The sequence below is a fragment of the Urocitellus parryii genome, chromosome 9 (genome assembly GCF_045843805.1).
Source record: "Urocitellus parryii isolate mUroPar1 chromosome 9, mUroPar1.hap1, whole genome shotgun sequence".
Lineage (NCBI taxonomy): Eukaryota > Metazoa > Chordata > Mammalia > Rodentia > Sciuridae > Urocitellus > Urocitellus parryii.
This window is the reverse complement of record NC_135539.1, coordinates 5,854,192-5,878,483: the sequence shown is the minus strand read 5'-3', so window position 1 is coordinate 5,878,483 and position 24,292 is coordinate 5,854,192. Positions and strand designations below refer to the sequence as shown.

Below are 24,292 nucleotides of genomic sequence, written 5' to 3'. Positions count from 1 at the left end.
TCAATAAAAGGGGTCAGCGTGTGCTGTTGCTCTCTCTCTGTGGACCCTTAAGGTCAGAGAAGCCGTCACAGTGACCCCAAAGAAAAAGGTATTTGTGTCTCTTGTGTGGTTATTTTGTGCAGTCCAGTCAGCCTAGTTCAACTGGAGTGACCCTGAGCCTTTTAGTCACGAAAACAGAAACCCGGCACATCAGAACTGGTTCTGTCTGCAGTGGTCACCACAGGACTCCTGCCTCTGTCCACACCATGCTCCCTACTCCTCAGCACCCATCAGTGAAGGCCATCTTGAGTGCAGAAACTTAATATCCTCCTCAACCCATGGCTGGACTTCAAGACCAAAGACATATGCAGTGACCTGGAGGTTGTTCCTGTGTCTCACATTATAACAGGGAACCATGGTGACCTTCTAATCACCCTACATCTTCATTTCTCCGGCTTCAAAGTCTGTCACCTATCTTGGAATGTGTACCCTACTTCAGAGCAGGTTAATTCTGATTCCTCTTCATTTCTGCACCACCTGGACCTCTGCTTTTTCACTGTCCTGATCATCTCCTTTGAGATGGCTTTGGGTCTGACTTTCTTAGATTCCAACTTATTCACTGCAAGTACGTTCAGACACTACCACTGCATTCTATCTACATGGGGCAGTCACCCAAGAACATCTACATCGAAACACACACTGATTGAATATCCCTTACCAAAATGCTCGGGGCCAGAAGAATTTCAGATTTCGGAATATTTGCACACATATAGTGAGGTGTCTTTGGGATGGGATCCAAGTCTAAACAGGAAATCTGTTCATGTTCCACATACATGTTGTATACATAGACTGAGGGTAATTTCATATAACATCTTAAATAATTTTGTGCATGAATAGTTGGTGTGCATCAAACTATCAGACTTCTGGCATGAAGTTGATGCTCAAAAGTTTTGAGATTTTCCAGAATTTTGAACTTTGGATCTTGATGCTCAACCGGCAGCACACTGTTATAAACTGTTCTTTCTCTTTCACACATTACCTTAGGGCACCTTGCCGCTACTCTTTGGATACTATATGTGTTGGAAGCTACTCTGGGTCTTGGTGGAAAACATCCACCATGCAGAGGGGCATCAGCACTACAGTGAAAGCACAGCCTAAGAGACATCAGGCAGGTGGTCATAGCTGAGGACACCATTGCATACCTGTCTGGACACAGGGAGATGTAGAGCAGGAGCAGTGGCCCAGCCCCCACGATGGTAGCAAGGGAGGACCTCATCCAGGAGCTGAGCTGGCAGAAGTTACAGTAGTGCACAACGGCCACCAGCACTGCCGAGCTGGTGGACACAGTGAACTGTAAGAGAAGCCAGTGTTAGGACAGCCATGTTGCGCTCATGTCCCACCCAGGCCGTACAACCCAGCCAGCCTGCCACCGGCCCACAGCTGTTCAACAATGCATCCCTGATACTGCTGATGGCCTATCTGTGTGCAGGAGCGCTTACTTTTGGTGAGCCAGTGGTTTAAAGGACAGATCACACCTCTTTGGACCTGTGACTGAGTGCTTAGGTTCCAAGTTTTTGTTGGCACAGAGACTCTCCTCCAGGTGTGTGGAAATGGCACACATCTTTATGGTAGAAAGGAAAGTGCTCCCGCTGGGCAGCACTATGGGATCAGTTACCTTCCAAACACTTCCTCAGGCCCCTGCTGAAAGCCTACTGAAGTGTCATTTGGTGTTAAAGCACCAAATGCAATCAGCCTGCCCTGGAAGCTCACATTACACTGACATGAACCAAAAACATAATATTCCCCAACAATATTAGTTTGCCCTTGAGTTTAACCCAAAAGCTCCTTTTTTTGATCAGGGGCAGCTGATCCAGACACACATGTTACTTGTGCCGGTTCTATAGATTGGCACATTATCTTACCTCGTTTGGAAGGTGGGACAGACACTTCTTTGCAAAGCACAATAAAAATAAAAATGCTCCTCAGCCTCCAATAGGGCTAAGTCCCAATGAGACTCACATGTGGAAATTACTGTTAAGTCAAAATGCAGTCAGTCCACCTAACCTACAAGATGTCACAGCTCAGACTGCCCCATGAACCTTCAGCCAGGCAAAGTCAGCCAACTCCAAGCCTGTTTGATAAGCAAGTGCTGACCATCTTTCATTGATTTACTGACTATTGCACTGCAAGTAAAAATCAGAATGATCATATGGGTATGCCTTCACACCATTCCGAAATCAAAAATCATGAGCTGAACTATGGTAAGTGGGGACTATTTGTAACTAATTTGACACGAGTAAAGTTGGAGAGGATGTGAGCCCACTGGGGAATCTCTCCAGCATGCTCTGTTTCAAAAGGCACTCAGGCTGTGGCAGAACACACCTCTTTAAGGGCCGATATTTAAGTGACTGTCCCAAGTAATCAGGCTGAGGGATCACGGAAGGTCAGCGAGCTTGCAGGGTATGGAGATCACATTACTAGCCATTACTTACGTGTATATTTGTCTCAAATTCAGAGGTGATGTGTGAGTAGACAGCAAGGGCAGGCAGGGACACCAGGACAGCCCCGATGCAGTGGCGAGGGAGCCAGCCAGCAATCCACTCCAGCAGGTGCTTTGTGCATGCCATGACATCCTCCAGGAAGAACACCATCCTGGGACAGGGAGGGGTGAGGAAGCAGGATCAGAGGGCCCAGTGGGTCAGCCTGGCAGGGGCCCAGCCCGTACTGCCCTCTACTGTCCTATGCTACTGCTGCCCACCTCCCTCATGCTTGGTAAAAGGCAAGTGAACTGGCCTTGTTTAGCGCGTCATCCCAGACTTTAAGGTCAACTGTTGCATTTGGGTAAAATGTGCTTGTCAGAAGCCAAGCTTGCACCTCTGTGGGCCCAAGGAAGCATGTAAGAATAGCTATAGGCCTAAGGAGGGCTATAGTGGGCACGTCACTGCCACCTGGCCCACCCATGGGCAGAAGATCCAGAATGGGGGTGATCCTGGGGGCATTCTGGGGGCCTTCCTGGTTTCCACAATGGTGGAGGGCTGCTACTGGCCTCCAGTGAGTGTAGCAAGGGATGGAGATGCCCTGCCACCCATGGGAGAGAACCATAGAGGAGGTTCTGCCTTGCTGCTGCACAACTGCCACATGCCCTCAGATACCCTCGGTGGTGAAAATGTTGCAGCCTGGACCTGGTTGTATTCCACGCACAAATAGGAAGTTCTGGGTGATATTAACCTGCAAATCTCTGAGAATGCAATTCCTCTGTAAACCAAGTGAAAATTGTCCTTCATTTTGTTTGGGACATCAAAGGTCACTCAGCATTTCAGACCAAACCCAGCTCACAGTGTGTGGCCCTCAACCCCACACCCCTACCTCAGCTCCTGGTGCGTGGCCCCAACTCCACACCCACAGTCTGTTTCCAACTGTCACATGTGCAGCAGTGATTATGGGCACGAGGGCAAATGGTAGACTGCTCCGTTACTCCCCAGTTAGCAGCACCCTGGCATGCCTGAGGGAAAGCACTGAGGGCTCCATCTCAAGTGACTTCCTTTCTGTTTCTCCTTCACACTGCAGTGAAGGCATTCCACTGCTTCCTTGTGCAATTGTGTTTCTGAGTGTGGTACATCTCAGGAGTGTGATATAAACAAAATACTTTCTATACAGGGGGGAAGTGGAGTGTGGGCTGGAATGTCAGGTGAGGGGATAAACTGGCCTTGGCTGAGTGATGGGCTCTCTGGATAGGGGTGGGTGAGAGGCAGAGGAAAGGGTACGAGGGTCCAATTGGGACAGAGACTCACAGACATTCTGGGGAGACCAGACCTCCTTTTAAGCCTGCTTCCAGAGAGCTGAGGACAGGCCCACTGCCTTTGGCTCTGGAGAGGTCAGGAGCCACCGCTGGGCAAAAATATGTGCCTTTCCATATGCCTGTGGTTGGAGCCTTCGGCCCTGAACTCCTGGAGTGTGTCACCTGCTTTGGCTGAGCTCAGCCATGGCCAGGAACTAGTGACTCTCCAGCCATCTCCCACATGGGCTCAGGCATACTCTGGACCTTTTCATGTCTTGGAAGCTCTGGCTTCCTGATAGCTAAACGATAATAGAGGTCCTGGATTATCTCTAAGAATACCACAAATAAATATTCCCCAGGTAGAACCCAGAGGTCCTGAAGGGAGACAGAGGGAGCTGAGTTGTTCCTAGGAGATGACACTGGAGGCCCTTCCTGATGGTCTTTGAAACCACAGAGTTCCAAGGACAAGACCAGCTGGTATCACCCTTGCCTGGTGCTGAACTGGAGGAAGGAGACCCTGAGTAGAGATATGGGAAGACTTTTGGGTGAGGCAGGTAAAAACCCAGGCCAGTCACTGAGGAAGCTGCAGAACTGGCTCCGTGGGGTGCCTACATATTCTACAGTACAGGTTCTTTGGGATCTAGGATCCTAAAAATGGCCCTTAGAGGGGCCAGGGGAAGCCATTTAAGGTCCACCCTCTCTTGGGCTTTGACAGCTGCTAGCACACTGAATTCTAGCAATTCAAACCTCTTGTAGGGGCAGATCAGCGCCTTACTCTCTAGTCGCTCAGGGATGGCCCAGTCACCTGCAGCCCTTTGTGTCTCAGAAGAGCAGGGCCTACATGACAGGGAGCAATGGCTACATGGTTAAATACAGTTACGTCATGGGGACAATGCTAAATTCAGAGAGGCCTAGAGCCACAGAACCCTGTTAGAGAGAAGCTTTGGGGTGGGGGGGGGGGTGAGTGACTACTATAGGATTTCTTTTGGGGTGATGGAAATGTTCTAAAATTACATGTTTGTACAACTGTAAATTTACTAAAAACCACTGAATTCTACACCTGAATGAATGAGTTTATTATATGTGAATTATCACAATAAAATTGATTTTTTAAAAGGAAAAACAAACAAACTAGGGGCCAAAAACTGACTTGGTCTGGGTTTGGCAGAAGCAGACCCTGGGCAGGGTTTGACTGCAAGCAGCTTCTCTGGGAGTGAGAGGAGGGGCAGAGATGGCAGCAGAGGCCGGGGGTGGGGGTACAGTCAGGAAGGGTCCTTGCTGTGCACCATGGGCTTGTTCTTGGAAGGGAATTTTGGAGACAGTGGAGACACTCTGGGGAGGAGGGTGCGGCCTCTGCAGTCCTAGCATAGAGCTTGGGGTAGGGGTAGGAGGTCCTGGGGGTAGCCAGACAGAAGAAGGCAAGGAGCCCAGCCTGCCCACTTGAAAGAGGAAAGACTTGTAGAAGTCTCAGGACCAGATCTGAACTATTTTTTTCCACATTGGGATATTGCTAAGATTAGCAGAAACCAGTCATGCCCTTCTCCCGTATCCATTTTACCCCTTGCTCCCAGTGGGCTTGTCCCTGCCGAGAGGCTGTGCTGTTGAGTGTGACGGGGCTGGGTACGGGGGTGCGGGGCAAGGACCTGCTGTCTAGGTGCCCAGCAGGCAGGCCTGTGGTGCCATCGGCGTGTACCTAAGCGGGATTTGCCCTGTGCATTGCACCTGGTCAGAATGGTGGAGCTACCCAAACTCTGGGCAGGTCCTCTGGGCCAGCTTCCTGGAAAGGCACCGCTCTCTACTCAAACCCTTTGTCTTTTGGAAATGCACCTTTTCATTACTGAGCCGTATGAACACATACTACAGGTTCTAGGTATCAGACATGAGTCACACAGGTGACCTGCAAATATTTCTCCCGCTCCCTGAGTTCTTTCACTTCCTCCATGGTGTTCTTTGTAGCATGAAAGTTTTAAATTTTGATAAGGTCCAATTTATCTATTTTTTCTTGTTGTGTGTGCTTTTGGTGTCATATCAAATCCAAGCTTGTGCAGACTGACATCTGTGATTTCAGAGGGTTCACACTCTGGCTTTCCTGTTTAGAAGAGGCACTTGCCCATCAGCTGTCACCCATCATTTGCTCCCGATCCACTGAGTAGAGATTTGGGAACCTTTCTGTCTCCACTGGTTTCCCTATTCTGGACATTTCATATAATAGGACTGCACATTGCATACTGTGTCATCTTTGATGACCCTGCCCCATCTCCTATCTTCCCACTTCTCTGATTTAGGAGATCCAGGGATGAGCTGGTGGCAGCTGGGGCTGCAGAAGGCACCGGCCCTCTCCACTAAGCAGCTCCCACACGTGTGGAGCGCCAGCGCCTGCGAGGAGGTGGCTGTGCAGTGGGGTGGGGGCACAGGGAGAGGAGGGAACAACGGCTGTCCCCAGGAGCAAGTTTGGAGGGTCAGCTGGCTTAGGACCCCCCCCCCCCACCCACCCACTGTGCTGTAGTCAGCCTGTTCCGCCATAAACCATGGAGCCAGAAGAGGGAGCTAAAGGCTAGAGAGCTGCCCTGCAGTGGTTACCTGATGGAGACCACAAGGGACAGAACCTCCAGCAGCAGGGCCCCACTGAAGACGGCCAGAGCGGCGGGTGGAGGAGGCGTGGCAGCAGCCCCGTACTTGAGGAAGCAGGTGACCGAGAGGATCAGGAACACTGTTGTGGACAGAAACACATCCAGGAGGGAGCTGAAGGTAGCACTGGCAAAAGTCTTCACAGGAGAATTCTTTATGACCTGTTTAGAGCAGGAGGGGACTGGGGTGAGTCCATGTGGCCAGATGGCCACAGAGTCTAACTCAAAGGGAAAAACACTCATGTTTACTGAGAGCCTGCCTAGTGCAGACCAGGCACGAGGTGGCAAGAGATTTAAGTGGGCCATCTCTTTGCTACTGACCCACTTAATGATAAGAAAACTAAGGCACAGAGAAGTTAAGAACTTTCCTAAGGTCACACAGTGACTGATAACAAGCCACATGCTCTCACAGACATATTACACATTGAGTCTGAAAGATGAGTTGCTGCCTGGCAGAGTTAATGAGTCCACATGTGTAAGGACAGTTGGATGAAAGCAAGAGTTGGAAGCTGCCAGCAAATGGCTGGGCCTCAGGTTTGAGGTAGGAAGGGTGGCTCCATGACAGAAAACAGGTGGGGATTTAGGCGGCAGCCGAAGAAAGCTCCTGCCTATTAAACAGGGGTGTCTGCCAGCAGCACCTCTTCTTCCCTGGGAGCCTGCACTGCCCGGCTGGGCACTGGGTGCAGTTGTAGCCATGAAATGATCCCTGCGAGTAACTCAGCCTGGTGGTGGGAAAGGACGGGGACAGGAAGTGCAGGAGAGTGTGTGAAGTAAAACTGAGACATGTATGTGCTGTGAGGACGTTAAGAAGGCAGGAACAGCAAGGGCACTAACCGTCCAAGGGAGGACTACTCCAGCCCCACTGTGGGCCCTGTAGGGGCCTGATCTTGATCAGTGCTCACAACAGCCGCAGAGAAGGAAATACTACTGATCTCTGTGCAGATGGGGAGCCGAGCTAGGCTGCCTCTCCAAGGACACACAGCAAATAAGGAACCAGGTTTCAACCAGGCAAGCTGACTCCCCAGTGTACCTGTAACCCTCTCCAGATGAACCTAAAGGCCGGGGCTACAGTAGGAAGAAAGGGAGCAGCCAACCACCAAAGTTGCTTTCTACTGGGTGCTGCAACTCTGAGCAGGGCGCCAGGCAGAAGGGGTTGGAGCCCATGGAAGGCAAAGGTCTGTTGTGTGTTACTCTAGGACAAACTGGCTCTAGAGCCTCAGCCTCAGCCCAGGACCCCAAGATGGGCAAGCCTGGAGAAGGGGAGTTCAGCGCTTGGGGCTGAGGCTATGGGCTGGCTGTGATACCAGGCTTGGAATGGGAAGAGCAACCTGAGGGCAGGGCTAGGTTCTAAAGTCCCTCCAGGAAACTCAGAGGCTCTGCGAGTAGGTCTTGATTTCTGAAGTGCACTCAAAAGACCCCCAGAGTCTCTGGGGTGAGGCTGCCTACCCTGACTTTGTTCTCTCTGGGGCTCTACCTAGCTCCAGGGAATGGCCATGGCTTGCTGCAGGTGGCCCAGGTTGGGCAGTAGGGGCTCAGGGTCTGTTTCGAGGCTCTTGCCGGATAGTCACAGTGTGGGGGACCTTTCTTCCCACCTCAGTGCTGAGGTTTCTGACTTCCCCACATGTGGGGCCTGGGGGTAAAGGCCCCACTCTCCTTGCTTTAGGTGTTCACAGCCCTTCACCACTACTTGCTGTGACAACTTGTCCCTGTTACCCAACCTGCCCATGCCCAGGTCTCCTTTCTGAAAGCAGGGATACAATGGGTGCCTACACCTCATGGGTGGTGGGGATGCTTACAGAGAACATCCATGTGGAGTACTGGGTACAGCCAGCTCCCCAACACCATTGTGGCTTGGAAGACAGTCGTTCCTGTGTCTCTCCCCTCTCTACCCTGTCTCGAGGCAGGTCCCAGACAGGCCTTGTGTTCAGTGACAGCTTCCCACCCATCTTGCCCAGTTCCATCACCTTCCATGACCCAGGATCTTCATGACACACAATCTGATGGGGCCAAGTGACCACTTTGGCCTTCAGCATAACGCTCATTGCATGAGCAGTCATCATCTGGACCCTGCCCATCAGGTGCCCTCCCTTTGGAGGCACCTGAAACTCCTTGGCTACACCAGGCTCTTTCCTATCTAAGGTTTGTAGGGGCTGGTCCCTCCCTCTGGAATGTTCCCTCCTCCTTCATCTGGCTAGTTCCTGGTCTTCCTACTGGAGTGGGCTTCGGAGTCTCCTCCCTCTGGGCCTCCCTCTGGGGCGGCTGCCTCACCGTCTCCTTGCAGGGCACGACTGGGCCCATGGATCTGCATTGTTATTTCTAATTACTGCTTTCTTACTAGGCATCAGTATGCTCTAGCACCATGAACCAAACCAGGCAGAGCGGATGCTCAATAAATGTTTAGTGCCTAGAGAAATGGCTGATAAATGTGCCTTCCATCTGGGGTCACCACAGCACAGAATGGGGTGTGGCTGAGATGCTGGCTTTGAGGTGTCCACCCTCCCTGTGGGATTGTGGGCCTCTGCTTAGGCTTTCTCAGCCTTAGCTGTCTCTTTGGTAAAATAGGAATATTTACAAGTTTCCATACAGGGCTATTTGTGAAGAGTAAATTGGATCCTTTTTTGCCTCACAGGCTACCAAGTGACCAGCTCATGGGTGCCCTGCAGACCCTGTGCATGGGATGTTAATTGATAGCCACTGACCCTTGGAGGCTGATAGAAGGTATTGCTCCAAAGCCATGAGGCACAAACTGGCTCTCTCTGGCTCCCATGGTTTCTCAGGAGTCTGGGCCAGTTCCTGGACATAAAGATTTGCAGAATGAGTGTATGGAATTTGAATGAAAAGCCCTTTTGGTCCTAGGATTGGGTCAGTGTGCACTTTTGACTTGAATGCTGGGGGAGGTCAGGTTCTGGCCCAAAAGAAAAATTCAAGGACATGCTGTCAGAACCCCAACCAGGCTCCAGATTCTTGCATTTATTCAAGGACCCTATTAGCAATCAGGTGTGTATGGGGAGGTGGGGCGGGTTGTGCTGAGTGTGGGTAATGAGGGAATTGTCAGGGAGGAGGCATCTGATCATAATTCCAACATGGAATACACATAAATAAAAGAATAAAGGGGAAATAAAATCCAGTTTAAGATGAGGGAAGGTTTTTTTAAAGAAATGACATGTGAGCTGAGCATTCGAGGACAACAGAAGCTAAGGCAGTGCCAGGGTAGGAGGGATGTGAGCATATTTTGTGTCAAAAGGAAAAGGCTTTGTGAGCTCCTGGGCCCACCTCCAGGGAAGAAAGAAACAGAGTTCTGGGGAGAGGAGTGTGGCTCATGATCCCAGAGCAGGCATGCCCAGGGCAGGCACCATGAGGCACAAACTGCAAAGGAGAGGGTCTAGCGACCATGAAGCTTGGTCTTTAAGATACAGGACCATAGAAAGGTTGAAGTTTTTCTCCCTTGCAAAGATAAATAAACACACATCTGCAATTTAGGGCTTATAGACTGCAGGAAATTAACACCAGCCTTCATTTTCCTGCCACTCACTAAAGCACAGAATGGATGGTGAGCTGCCCACAAGAACAACGGGCTCTGTGGAGAGATGAAGAGCGCACCTCCTCCTGATAGCTGGTCCTGTAGCAGCGCTCCAGCTCCGCATCCAGGAAGTTGAGGCTGAACTGGTTAATGGGTGGCTTGAAAAAATAATCCTTCATCAGGCTAGAAGACATAACAAATGGAATTGATCAACACCTGGCACAATCATCCTATCAGATCACAATCAGCTATGAAAACACCACTCACAGAGCACATCACAAACACTGCATCTGAGAGTCACTGTGCAATAGGTGTTGCTCTGCTGTCCCCTTTAAAACTTATCTCTGGGAAGTCCTTTGTGTTCCTACGTATAATCACATGTTCCATTTCACGTCCATTAAAGAGTGACCATGGCCACAATCATAATACACATCATTAGTACCTTGCTTTTGAACATATATTCCTAATATCTCGGATTACAAGATACAAAGACAGCTTTCTTTGTCTTGTGAAAAGATCTTTTCTGAAGAGCCAGCAGATCCCTGTACTGAGAGTACTGGTATTGATTTGGAGGCTTCAAATGAAAATGTAATTCAGAACCAGCTGTCCTGTCACCCAGAGTACTGACAGTAATTATGACTATGAGAGCTAACAGGTTGTTAGCACAAAATGGTGTTGATAGTTAGTGTAATTTTGGTGTTATTGTCACATATGCAGATTGTGTGTGAAACCTGAAAGATGATAAAGCTCAATGATTTTAATAGCAGAGAAATCAAATATGCTTTACATGACTCTTTCATTTTTTTTATGAATTGCTAGCAAATAGTAAGATCCTTTTTAAACTGCAGAAAATTACTACAAATTAAAGGGAACGTTAACATGATATCAGAAGGCAAATATAGCTGTGGAGAGCAGCCTGCCTCATACAGAAACCACTAGCATGACATCAGGAGGGCACAGGAGTGCCTGGCATGTGCCTGGCACCTGGGAGACCCTGCCGTGCAAGCCTCCCTTCCCCTGATGCAGAGGGGACCTCTCTTCTGTGAGTGTTCAATGACTTGGGCCTTTCTTAGAAGACAGCCTCTGTCCCCTGATGTGGGCTTCTCTCTCCTTCCTTCCAGTCAGGAAGCACAGACAGGGACAGCAGAGCAGCTGTAAGGAGAGTCGTGGTGGCCACATTTTGACCCCTGAGGCGCAGGAGTGACCCTGCGGTACTGCTCCTTCTAAATCAATTCGGGAAGCTCCACCTCTGGGGATGGGTGTAGCTCATTTTGGACCAATCCCCTCAGACAACAACTACAGCTCTGGGAAAAAAATACAAAAACAGGGGCTGGGGCTGGGGCTGGGGCTCAGTAATAGAGCACTTGCCTTGCAAGTGTGAGGCACTGAGTTCCATCCTCAGCACCACATGAAAACAAATAAAGGCATTGTGTCTGTGACAAAAACAAAGCAAAACAACAACAGCAACACCACCACCACCAAAAAACAACTGCTGATAAGCACAAGAGAGAGACCAGGGCAGGTCCAGAATAGAACAAAGGAACAATACCAGGTAAATGTCTGTGTGTGTGTGTGTGTGTGTGTGTGTGGCCTGAAGACAGACATTAGTCAGCACCATATGTAGGGTAGCGTAAACTCAGAAAAGTCACCAGTCTTACTGGCTTAAAAAAAAAAAGGAAAATGAATTTTGGGGTGACCACAGTTGAAAAATGAGGTTATTAATATCAGAAGAGAGAGAATTAGGGAAAGAGATCCCCAAATTCTGTATGTAAACTGCTCAAATCTCTGGCTGATCCTTGTAGGTCATGCAGAGGCATGGCAGACTACAAGCAGCCCACTTACAGCTAAAAGAACAGGAGATGGTAGTTAAAGTTTGAATTCAGATAAGTTAACTGACTGCTGAAACAAAAAATAGATAATCTTCAGAGTAATATTAACAAAAATCAGGTTTCTTTAGTTTTACACACAAAGTCTATAACACAATCCAAAATTTTAGGCATAGAAGAAGACAGGAAAACATGGGCGCACTCAACAGGAAAGCAGTCAGGAGAAAGCAGCTCGAGGGCACGAGGCTGGGTCAAGGTGAGGGTTATGATGAATGCAGGTGGGACTGATACCTGTGACAACTACAGCGAGAGGAAGGAGAGAATGGGAACCTATAACACTGTGAGATCTCTTCATTTAAAATGAAGTGATACAATAGTAATACTACAAAGATCACAGACACTTAAGGAAATATATCTGTAATTCCTAGAATAACCACTAAACTGTGGTCTGGGGTGTGGCTACCACTGAGCTACAACCCCAGACCACAGTTAGAATTTTAATAGATTTCTCTAAACAACTGATAGAACGTAAGAGGGCGGGCACCAGGGACTGAAATGGAATAAACTAAATTCCAGGCATGTATGATTATGCCAAAATGAACCTGAGTATTATGTACAACCATAATGCACCAATAAAAGAAAAAAACCAGAATAATAGAAAATGAATAAAGAAACAGATGATCTAAACCACTGTACTGACTACCAGAATTTAACTGACATCTGTGGGTCACAGCATCCCATGAGTACAGAGCTCACATTCTTTTTGAGTGCAATGATAAGTTCACCCATCAGATCACATGTGAGGACATAAAACATGTCCTGACCAATGTAAAAGGTCTGAAATCACAGAGTATGTCCTTGGACTATAACATTAAATTAGACACTAATAGCTAATATATGTAAAAACTATTCCTCATTCAAAGGAGCCAGTGCTCCTGAGTTGGGGCGGGGGAGGCAGAAAATGAGCCTGGAACACCCTGCTCTGCTAGAAAGTGACTGCCCCATACAAATGAAGGGATGGAGTCAAAAGGACCCAGGCACCGGTCCAAAGGGAGCTCTAATTGGTCAGATCGGGCATCCCAACATAAAAAGTACCAAGATGGATTATATTCCATGAAATAAAACAGGAGTGCATGAGTTCAGGCTAACAATGGATGGATGGAGAGTGGTATGGTGGTGCATGCCTGTTATCCCAGTGATTTAGGAAGCTGAGGCAGGAAGATAGCAAGTTTGAGGCCAGTCTTAGCAAGATAATATCTCCAAAATAAAAAACAAAGAGAGCTGAGGACGTAGCTGATTAGGGATGTAGCCCCTGAATTCATTTCCTAGTACTGCAAAAATTAAAAAGTAAAAAATAGATGGATGGGTAGCAAAAGGAGGGCCATTCTTTATAGCAGATGCTGAGCACCAAATGGTAAACGTGCTGGAAGTGCTGAGGTTGGAAACCACCATACTGAAACATCACAGTGAAGACAGTTTCAGTCAAGACTCAATGGATGTTAAATCTAGGGAAGTCTGATAAGGAATAGGAATAATAGACACTAAAGTATCTTTCCACAGATTGCTTATTAATCATAGGGAGAAAATGACGACCACAAATTGGAGAAACTGGCTACACCTTGTGGGATTGATCAAAAGAAATATCATGCCAGGAGTGGTGGGACACGCCTATAATCCAGCAGCATGGGAGGCAGAGGCAGGAGGATCACGAGTTCAAAGCCAGCTTCAGCAACTTAGTGAGGCCCTAAGCAACTCAGCGAGACCCTGTCTGTAAATAAAAAACAAATAGGGCTGGGGAGGGCTGGGGTTGTGGCTCAGTGGTAGAGCGCTTACCTAGCATGTGTGAGGCACTGGGTTTGATTCTCAGCATCACATATAAATAAACAAAGGCCCATCAATAACTAATAAAAATATTTTAAGAAAGGGCTGGGGATGTGACTCAGTGGTTAACACCCCCCTGGATTTGACCTCCAGTACCACTCACACACAAAAAAAACATCACCAATGAGGAACCAGTGGGCTGCATGGGCCTCTGCATGTGAGCCTTGGAAGGACGGTGCCACTTCTGTGCTCTCTGGCCAGGTACACAGAACATGAACCTAACCATAAGGAAATACCTCACAAGCCCAACTTCAGGAATGTTTTGTTTTTAAAGCTGTCACATCATGAAAAACAAGGCATGGCTAAGGAAGCACCCCAGATTTTAGGAGCATAGAGGCCCGACAACTAAGTGACACAACACGTGATCCTGGACTGGAGGCAACAGGGCTGCCAAAGACGAACTGGAACCGGGGCTTCAGGCTAGATGGAATGTCACACAGTGCTGAATTCCCTGCCCTCGTCAACTCGACTGTGTACTACAGCATCCTCATTCTGGGAGACGCAGTCTAAAAGAGTAAAGGACACAATGCATCCAGCATACTGCCAAATGCTTTGGAGAAGAGTACATTTCAGAGGGGGAAAGGGAGGACTGGAAAACTAACACAAAATGCTAAGGCAGAGCATATGGAATTCTAAACGGCGTTTGTATAACTTTTTATGTTTCAAATTACTTCAGGATAAAAACAAAGCAATATACTGATGAAGGAAGAGAAATGCATGGATGGGGCAACTCGGAACAAGGGAGCGACCTCTCCTGTAAAACCCTACCCCCTGGGTGGTGGCCACGCTTTCTCACCTGTCTTCTTTGATAACGTCCACAAAATGCGCATCTGTCTTCTCACGGATGTTCTTGAACCTCAGTGGGAGGAGGGCTGACTGGTCGAGGCTCACGCCTGCCCACCTGCCCTTCTCCTGAAGGATCTCGCACAGGGAGGTCTGGCTGTTGGTGAGCTTCTCCTCTTGGGGAGGGCTCAGAAGTCCATTCTGGGCTTTGGAATTCGGTCCTCCGGCAGCCTGCCTCAAGACAGAGGGAACAAGTGAGTGCACTTGGTGAAGTGGCGCCAGTGCGCATGTTCACCCCACCTGGCCCTTGGCTAGCTGCAGCCCTGCACCTCACTGGGTGCCTGGCAAATCTGCTGCCACCCCACACAACCTTCTGCTTCCCCCGCAACACACACTCTGTCAAAGGGCATGTCCAGGTGTTCAGGCAGCAGAGGCTAAGACTGTGAGGACAGCTGTAAAGCCAAGGCAAGAACCAAGATTCAGGGACTCTGCTCACCAAGAACTGGGGCTCCAGGAGCCTGTGTGGAAGGACTGGGGGGCCTCCGAGGAGATGAAGGATGGGTATAGGGAAAGGAGTCCCAGGATTGTGGGGCTGGGGCTTAGGAGAAGCTGGACAAACAAGACTTGTATTTGGGAGCTTCTGTGGCTGAGAGAGGCAACTGACGTGCTCACAAGTCCTTTGGTAGATGATGGAGCGTACAGGATGACAGACAGGGCCTCCTAGGGGAGTGGCCTTCAGAAGGCTTCCCAAACCTCTGGGCTTTGGGATTTATCTACTTTCTACTCCAGTCCTGACCAGGTTCTTCCACAGCTCCCTGCTGCTCACCCTGCCTCTGAGCTTCTCTTGGGTGGGCTCTTCATCTGGCAGAGGCCCTTCTTCCCTTTGCACATCTGTATTCTACCAGAAGTTGAGTAGGCCTTCCAAGCCACCAACCTCCCGCCACACTGGCCTGCGTGTTCCCACACTCTCGCTGCCCTGAAGGGAGTCCCTTCTGGTTCAGCACGGAGTTACTCTACTTCACATGGTTAGCTCTGCTCTATTCTGTTCTTTATATTGCTTGGGGTGGAACCTGGGACTTGTGCACGCGAAGCACTCGCTCCACCACTGAGAACATCCCAGCCCCATCATCCTGTTCTTTATGTTACTCAAAACCCTCAAAACCAGAAGGTTTGGAATGCTATTACCCAAGAGGAATTATTCTCAGAATTGAGAAGTCGACAAGACAGGAGTATCACCTTAGGAGAGGTACTGGGGAGGAATCGACAGGAACAATAGGCATGAGCTTGTTACCTTGGTGCTGGTCTTAGGCTCGTCTTGACAGCCATTTTGCACAGCTGCTCCTTCTGCACCAGCTTCAGATTTGGGAACAAATGTAATCCCACATGACGGACAGGTCTACAAGAAAAACACAAGGCATGGGAACATACCCGGAAAGCACGATCATGATGTGAGACTCAAACAAGTCCACTGCTGTAATCTGCTATCACACAGATGGCTGTACCCAAATGAGAGGCTTCCTGTGCCACACCGGAGGAGCTGGAAACAAACCGACCAGGTAAAAACGGAAACAGGAAACCTGAGCATGATGCCCGTGGCAGCACTGTCCACAACACCCAAAGAGCGGAAACTTAGACTCCTGCTGATGGCGAATGGACCAGCAAACTGGGTCTACAAACAAGGATATTGTTCTGCCATAGAAAAGAAGGAGGCACTGACATGACGACAGCAGGAAGACCCCAGAAGACACTGCGCTTGTTGAGAAAGCCCGACCAAAGAGGCCATCCCGTCCTATGAGAAGCCCAGAAAGGAGGATCTACAGAGACGGAGAGCAGACCATGGCTGCCAGGGGTAGGGGAGAGGACTGCTGACACGGACTCTGCTGAGCCTGAATGCTCCGGTGCCCTCAGCCACGATTCACATGCTGAAATCCTGATCCCCAAGGTGACGATGGCGTGAGGAGGCGGGGCCCTCTGGAGGTGACTGGGCCCTGAGGGGAGAGCCCTCACCAATGGAATTAGTGCCCTTATAAACTCCCTAATCACTTCTACTGGACGGAAGCTTATCTGTGAGTCAGGAAGCAGGCCCTCACTGGACACTGAATTTGCTGGCACCTTGATCTTGGATTTCCAGCCTCTAAAACTGTGGGAAACAAATCACTGTTCTTTTTTTCTTTTTTTTTTTAATGTCACCTGGTTGATTTTTTTGTTATAGCAGCTAAATTTTTTTGTTAGGGTTTGAGAACCTAATCTGAACCAAACCCTCTGGATTCAGAGACTTCAACCAATCTCCTCAAGACAGCAAACCAGTAAACAGCTATTTCTCTGACCACTTTGACACATGCAGACATCAGCCATTGGTTGAAGGCACTGGCTCTGGAGTTACACTGCCACAGACTGAACCTTCTTCATACCACCTTATAGATATGGGATTTCTCTGAACTTCAGTTTCCTCATCTGTAAATTGGGGTACATCTAACTCAAGGAATTATTTTAAGTGAGAAAAAAACCAAGGAATTACATGTAAAGCAAGTCAGAGGTGTTTCAAAAGCAGCTTCATTTTGTACCCCAGCTCTACTCACACGGTACGGACTTCACAGAATGCTGAGTCAAGAAGGATTATGAGGCCACATCCTGGCCCAGTAGGGAGAACTGACTCATGGTACTGTGTGCTATGGGCAGGCGTTGGACAAGAGAGGACATGGGTGGTAGCAGGAGAACCAGCTGCAGATGCAGACTAGGGGCCCTCTTGGCAGGGCTGCCCCAGGCGGGAACCAGCAGATCATCTCATTACACTTGAAAAATGTGGCTCTTTGCTATTCTCTTTCTTTCTTAGCTCCTATCCTGGCAGGGGCATAGTAGGGAGGGAGGGTACAATTCTTTTTTTTTTTTTTTTTTTTTGTACTGGGTATTGAATGAACCCAGGGGCACTTACCCACTGAGCTACATCTATAGCTCTCTTTTGTATTTTACTTAGAGACAGGGTCTTCATTGAGTTGCTTAGGGTGTCACTAAATTGCTGAGGCTAGCTTTGAACCAGCAATCCTCCTGCCTCAGCCTCCTGAGCCACTGGGATTATAGGCATGCACCACATTGTCTAGTGTGAGTGTGATTCTTTCTTCAAACTTTAAAACAAAAAAGGAGAAATCCACCATCCCTGGTGGAGACACAGTCTCTCCTGGTTGGAAGCAAGAGGCTCTTTCTGCACTAGGAGGGTCCTGCCACACAATGGGGGCCTCAGCAATTTAGTGGGTTGGGTTTGTTTCCTTCCCCATGGCCCCCACCTTAGCAATTTCCCTTTTAACTATTTTCCAGTTTAATTTTGATCTGGATTAAAACATCTTACAACCTGTTTTTTTTTTTTTTTTTTTTTTTTTTTTTTTTGCCAAGCACTGATCCTCCTGTAAAACTTCCCAACCCATTAAAGGTCTTTCCATCTCCCTTGTTGCTGCCAGCATCCCATCCCTGCCCAGAAGCACTCACTGGCAAGAGGATTCCTGCACCAGTGAACCACATGGCACAGCCACCTCTGGGGGACGGCTCCAGGAGATCACATGGGCAGGGGAGCTAGATGACAGCCACTGCTGTACTAACCCCAGCTGCTATGGCTGAGACTTGTTTGTGATCAGCCCAGGGTGAGCAAAAACGGGCCTTCTGAGACACAAGGGCACCTCAATACACTCTAGGGCTCCTGGCCCCTGACCACCAGGAGGCTTCCCTCTAGCCTCCCTTCATGGCAGAAGGAGGGCCCAGGAATAATCCTGGCACTTCCACCTCCTGGACCTTGATCCCTGAAATGAACCAAGCTGCCTTGACTGTCTTCCTTATTCTTCTAAGTAGTTGTATAGGCACAATGACAACAAGAGAAGCTTCTAAGGTCCCCCCAAACAGGGTCTTCTGCAGTCCACAGAGCTTGCTGGTTGCTGCCTGGGAAACCTGGGAGTCCTTGGAAAGATCAGAGAGAGTACACTGGTTATCCTAATCAGGGGCTCTCACCTCCTTCATGGCTTGGGCTCTGAGGGGATGACTGTAATGATTTCTCCAACATGTGGGGACACATTTGCATCCCTCCCACCCCCATCAGCAAGCTCTTCTTTATTCAGCAGCAGTCAATTGGTCAAATACCTGGCATGGCTCATTTTCAGTTCTTTTTGTTTTTAACACATTTTAATACATGTACCCTGCATCCCAGAATGTATGGCATCAAGCTATAAAAGTGTTCTCTTCAAGGCTATTTCATGTGGTGAGGTAAATAATTTTGAAGCCAACAGCTGTCCCTTTTCATAACTGTCAAGGATGGAGCAGGGAAGCCTCTTTGCCGAAGGAATCATCAGTGAAGTCCTCCCTTCATCTATTCAGGATGTGAAGCAAGATGGGCTACAAGAAGTTCGGGTACTAGAAAAAGCACCCTTTGTATCCAAACTCAAGTTGGACATGGTGGGCAGAATAATAGCAGCATTATGACAACAATAACAACGAATACAGGTCCCTGAGTGCCACTCGAAGCTTTTCATAACAGTTTACTTAGTCCTCAGAAGAACCCATGAGGCGGGCACTATGATCAATCCCATTTTACACAGGAGGCAGTTAAGGCTAAGAAGACAGGGCCACCCAGAGTCGCACCACCAGAAAAAGAGCAGGGAGTGAGAGCCGAGTCAGCAGAGCTCTCGGTCGCAACCACCACCCATGCCATGCCTAACTATGCCACTGGTGGGCCAGGGCACTGTCATTTCAGCAAATGGATTAAGTACAGGTGCGAACGCTTCAAAACCAATGATTTCTGCTAACAAAATACTAGAGGAAAAAAAAACAGAAATAGTAATTATTTCAGAAAAAAGGCATCCCAGAAGCCTCGAAGCTGTAAGAAAAGAAAATGGCAGCCTGTGAATGCTGGAGGCAAAATAGACACACATCTGTAAAACTTAACCCAGGATCTCCAAGCCATGTTGCACAGAATCGAGAACCCTGAACTTCTCATCCCACTCCTCAGCCCTACATGACCACTGGCTCAATAACTGAGGCTGGTAACAAAAATGCAAGTCAATAACATGTTAGGTTAGATTCAGCAGACTGTAAACCAAGAAGATTGTTACTGTGCTGTGGCAATATTATTCCATCAGAAAGCCAAAATAAAAATATTTGGTATTTTGGGACACACACAAGATTTCACTTGTGTGTAGCGTGCACTACTGGATGGTGCCATTAGATGGCACTGCACAGACCTTCCATTCAATTCACACACATGGTCCCTTTAAAAAGTAATTCTTGACTTCCAAGAGAATTACTTGGGAATGCCCTTCACTGCATAGAACCACGGTAGAGTTATCAAAACTAAGACGCAGAAACACTGCACAATGCTATTAACTGAGCTACTGACTTCTTTCAAGTGTCCCAGTTTCCCTCTAATGCACATTTCTGTCCTTGGAGGCTGCCCATGGTTCTAAGACACATTTAGTTCTCATGCCTCCTGAGTCTCCTCCAGCATGTGCAGCCCCTCCATCTGTTTCTGTCTCCTGTGATCTTGATACTTCTGTAGCATCTTGGTTGTGTTCTGCAGAACGTCCTTGGATTTGGACCTGCCTGATGCTTTCTCACCAGCAACTGAGGTTTGGGGCTTCAAGCAGGCCTGCAAGAGGGGAGGTGGTCTTCCCAGCACACTGTGTCAGGCAAGTGTGGTTTCAGTAAGTCTCATCAAGTGTAGCTCCCCTTGCTGCCAGTATAGGGGCTCCGTAGGCCTGACTTGGTAAAGGCAGGAGTCTTTTCTTCAGGGGAACATGCCTGGAGGCTAAGCAAATCTCCTTTCCTTCTTAAACTTCTGCCCACTGATTTCAGAGTTTCTGGATGCAGCAGTTTCTCCTGTGGTGTCTGAAGGGTGACTTTCTATCACTTTCATTCCTTCTACATCCATGACCTATATAATTCTTCTGTGAGCAAGTATTGTCAATTTATATTTTATATGATTTCTCCTTGCTGAGTAGAACACACATGACTAAAGCTATAGATAAAACCTGGAGATTCTTTTTTTTTTTAAAGAGAGAGAGAGAGAATTTTTTAATATTTATTATTTTTAGTTTTTGGTGGACACAACATCTTTATTTTATTTGTATGTGGTGCTGAGGATCAAACTCAGCGCCCTGCGCATGCCAGGTGAGCGCGTTACCACTTGAGCCACATCCCCAGCCCCTGGAGATTCTTTTTAAAAAACTTACTTTTCAGCGGGCATGAAGGTAAACACCTGTAATTCCACTGACTCAGGAGACTGAGGCAAGAGAATCGCAAGCTGGAAGCCAGCCTTGGCAATTTATCAAGACCCAAAGCAACTTACTGAGACTCTATCTCAAAATAAAAACTAAAAAGGGCTGGGATGTGGCTCAGTGGTTAAGCACCCCTGGGTTCAATCCTCAGTACCAAAACAACAACAACTACTTTACATTTATATTTCAAAGCCAGCAGGTAGATTACTATTTATTCATTTATTTAAAAATTTTTGTTTTTAATTTTTTCATGTGGTTGGTGCTTAGGATTGAACCCAGTGCCTCACACATGCTAGGCAAGTGCTCAACCACTGAGCCACAACCCCAGCCACTATTTATTTAAAAAAAAAATTAGACAAAATTTATCTGCCATACAACTCACCCATTTGAAATGTACACTTCAAAGACTTCTGGTATACTCACAGGGTTGTGAACCATCACCATTATTAACTCAGACTATGTATAAACTTGGTATATGTGTATGTATATAAAATGAAGTCTATTATCTTTTTAATTTCTATAATGACATAAGAGGCTCCCCACTTCCTCAAACTGAGCCAACTGAGCCTGTTCAAGACGGCTTACATACAGATAATAAGGAGGGAAAAGATGTCATCATTTGCTTCATATTATTAAAAAAAGTTACAGGGCCTATCACAAAACAATGGTTCCCAGGCTAATGGCCTCAAAGGGCAAGTATGAACCTTCTGGAAACAGGACAAATCCTTTCTGGATCATCCACATCATTGGCTTCATTAATGAGTATAAATGTGTAGAAATGCGAATGAGCATGGAGTCCTGGGGTTCTGAATAACAGATGAAGGCATCTCAAAAAGATGAGCCAAGCAGGAGCTTCTCATGCCTTCCAGAGATAAACTGAAGATGCCTCACAGCTCAAACCATTCATTCTAATGTGAACCATTCAAGTTTGGTCTTCATTTTCCTTTTCTTCACAAAGGTGTCAGTTTTCATCGACATGTATAGTCTTGATCCATCCATCACGATAAAATGGGCACACCCCTGGCAGAGATAATACCACACTCCCCAGGCCAAGGTGCCCAGTTCCCATCTACTGTCTGTGACGTGGCTTCATCAAGAGCGTCCATCCTCAAAGCAATGAAGCGACTGCAATTACTATAAGAATCTCCCTCAAACCAGAGTACCAGAGAGCCCCTTCCCAGGGGATCCTGCGACTTCTGTGGGCAAACCCAAGAGCACCTCTGCCTCCTCCCTGGCTTCTCTCCTCCTGCCATGGCCGGTCTCTGGCCTATAGACAAGAGTGTGCATGTCCCAGTGCTGCTGAGCTTTCAATCCAAATTCCATACTTATCGTCACAGCTTCAGCACATCTTAGACACTGGAAGAGGTTTTTTCACCTCACCCTCTTGTCAATAAGGAACACTATGGCTTAGAGGAATCCTGTGGTTTCTTCACAGTCCCCCAGCCAAAGCTTTGAAAAGGATCAGCAGCCAGGCACAAGCACATGCCTATAATCCCAGTGACTTGGAGGCTATGACAGGAGGATCTCAAATTCGAGACTGGCCTCAGCAACTTAGCAAGAACTTCAGCAATGTAATGAGACTCTGTCTCAAAATAAAAAGGATAAAGGGCTGGGGATGTGGCTCGGTGGTCAAGCAGCTCTGGATTCAATCCCCAGAATTCCCCTCCAAAAACAAAAAGATCACCAGCCCGAAGTCATGGCCCTTTCCAGGATGCCCATGATGCCCCCTGAGGCTGATGTGGAGTCCTCATCTCTGCCTGCTCATCACAGCTCCCTTCACCCTCCTCCCCACCCCAAGCCACAGGGGGTCTCAGGCACACTGGAGCTGTGCTGCTTCTAGCAGTCTCTCTCCACCCATTACGCAGCCCCAGGGTCCTTCTGGTGAACTCCCACTGCTGGGGTGTGGGAAGGGTTCCCTTTGACTATGACCTTAGAATCAAAGCCCTTGACTTATGACATCTCCATCATTTCCTAGGAGGTTGTACAGTATTCAGAGCATTTTAGGAGACATTAGATAGCAAGAACTGGAAGAAAACTTAAAGACATTCAGGACACACGCTGGGAGTAGAAAACAGACCCTTTCTGGATGCTACCATGGCTCTAAATAGTTCCTCAGGGCCTTTTGAGTTCTGTCCTGCGACTGGCTCTGCAAAGTTGAATCTTTGTCCTTATGGCTAAGAGTGAAGTCGTAATAACCGATTGCTGCAGCTGGCCATTCGGAAAATGTCTAAGTCATTTAACTCATGGTCCCTGCATTCATGAAGCACACAGGAAGGCACAAAGGGGACAAAGGTTAAGACTATGACAGTCAGTAAGGGAAGGGGAGGGGGGATAGTAGGGGATAGGAAAGGTAGCAGAATACAACAGTTACTAATAGGGCATTATGTAAAATTGTGGATGTGTAACCGACGTGATTCTGCAATCTGCATTTGGGGTAAAAATTGGGAGTTCATAACCCACTTCAATCTAATGTATGAAATATGATATGTCAAGAGCTTTGTAATGTTGTGAACAACCAATAAAAAATAAATAAATAAATAAATAAAAGCAGGGGACTGGTACATGATTAACTTCCAGAAGTTTTCTGCCTGGTCTTTTATGCTGTGGATGACTTACCTACAGGAGTTGCTGTGATTTCCTGGAAGACTAACCAAGGAAACTCAGTATTAGCCAATCCTTCAGGGCCGCTCTGTGGGTGTCAATTTTCCTAAGAGCTCTGAGGGAATTCCTAAGGCTGCTGTCCCCTCTTTGGAACTTAGCTAGGATATGACCTGGAAATATGCTAAATGATTTTTTGTGGGCTGCACCAGGGTTGGGAACAGACAGAGGAGTGGTGCCAGCTGAGTCTGGAACAGGCCCTGCTTAGGATGGTGGTGACAGGTCCTGGTGGAGGGTGACAGGGGATTTCTTCCTCCCCGACATGAGACAGGACACGTGTCCACACACCCAATATAGGACAACCAGGCTCACAGTTTTGGAGGTAAAAAAAAAAAAAAAAGACTACGACAGTCAGAGCCAAGGTAACAGGCTAAAGGAACTAAGATCTCAAAGAGGAGGAGGCGGTGCTACAAGCCAGGGAGGCAATGGAAAATGCAGGAAGCAGAATGTGAAATCAGAAAGGTGTACAGAGGCACAGGCAAGGGAGAGGAACACATAAGAGGCCAGGTGTGGACTCCTTGAGAGACCATCCACTCAACACCTTGCTCTAACTTCTTGATCCCTGGCAGAAAACTCCTTCCACTACATAAACCAATGTTCCCCCAAACAGTGTCACCCACAGCATTTACCCTGCAAGGTACAACTTGAAAACTGACACCTGTGCTCAGACAGCCCTCAAGACTGCACGGCCCACAGGCACATTAGAAAGCCCCATGTGGAGGGCTGGGGATGTGGTTCAAGCGGTAACACCCTTGCCTGCATGCATGAGGCGCTGGGTTTGGTCCTCAGCACCACATAAAAATAAAAGATATTGTGTCCACCGAATACTAAAATAAATAAATATTTTAAAAGTTCTCTCTCTCTTAAAAAAAAGAAAAAAGAAAGAAAGCCCCACGTGGAAATCCTTTCTGTCCAGTTTAGTGCAGAAGTCAAGTCCAGCTTGACCAGGAGCCGGGACAGAAGTTCACACGGAGTCCACTCTCTCAAAT

General features: G+C 47.9%; 1 protein-coding gene across 1 annotated transcript in view; it reads right to left on the bottom strand.

Annotated features, from left to right (window-relative positions):
- Positions 1 to 24,292, bottom strand: part of Adcy9 (adenylate cyclase 9) — a 115,907-nt gene that overhangs the window by 12,040 nt on the left and 79,575 nt on the right. The window contains exons 4-9 of the mRNA XM_026385641.2: positions 15,686 to 15,790; positions 14,408 to 14,625; positions 9,985 to 10,087; positions 6,338 to 6,546; positions 2,472 to 2,631; positions 1,182 to 1,330 (exon numbers count right to left, since the gene is read on the bottom strand). Coding sequence (XP_026241426.1) covers positions 1,182 to 1,330; positions 2,472 to 2,631; positions 6,338 to 6,546; positions 9,985 to 10,087; positions 14,408 to 14,625; positions 15,686 to 15,790 — 944 coding nt within the window. The remainder of the gene's footprint in view (positions 1 to 1,181; positions 1,331 to 2,471; positions 2,632 to 6,337; positions 6,547 to 9,984; positions 10,088 to 14,407; positions 14,626 to 15,685; positions 15,791 to 24,292) is intronic.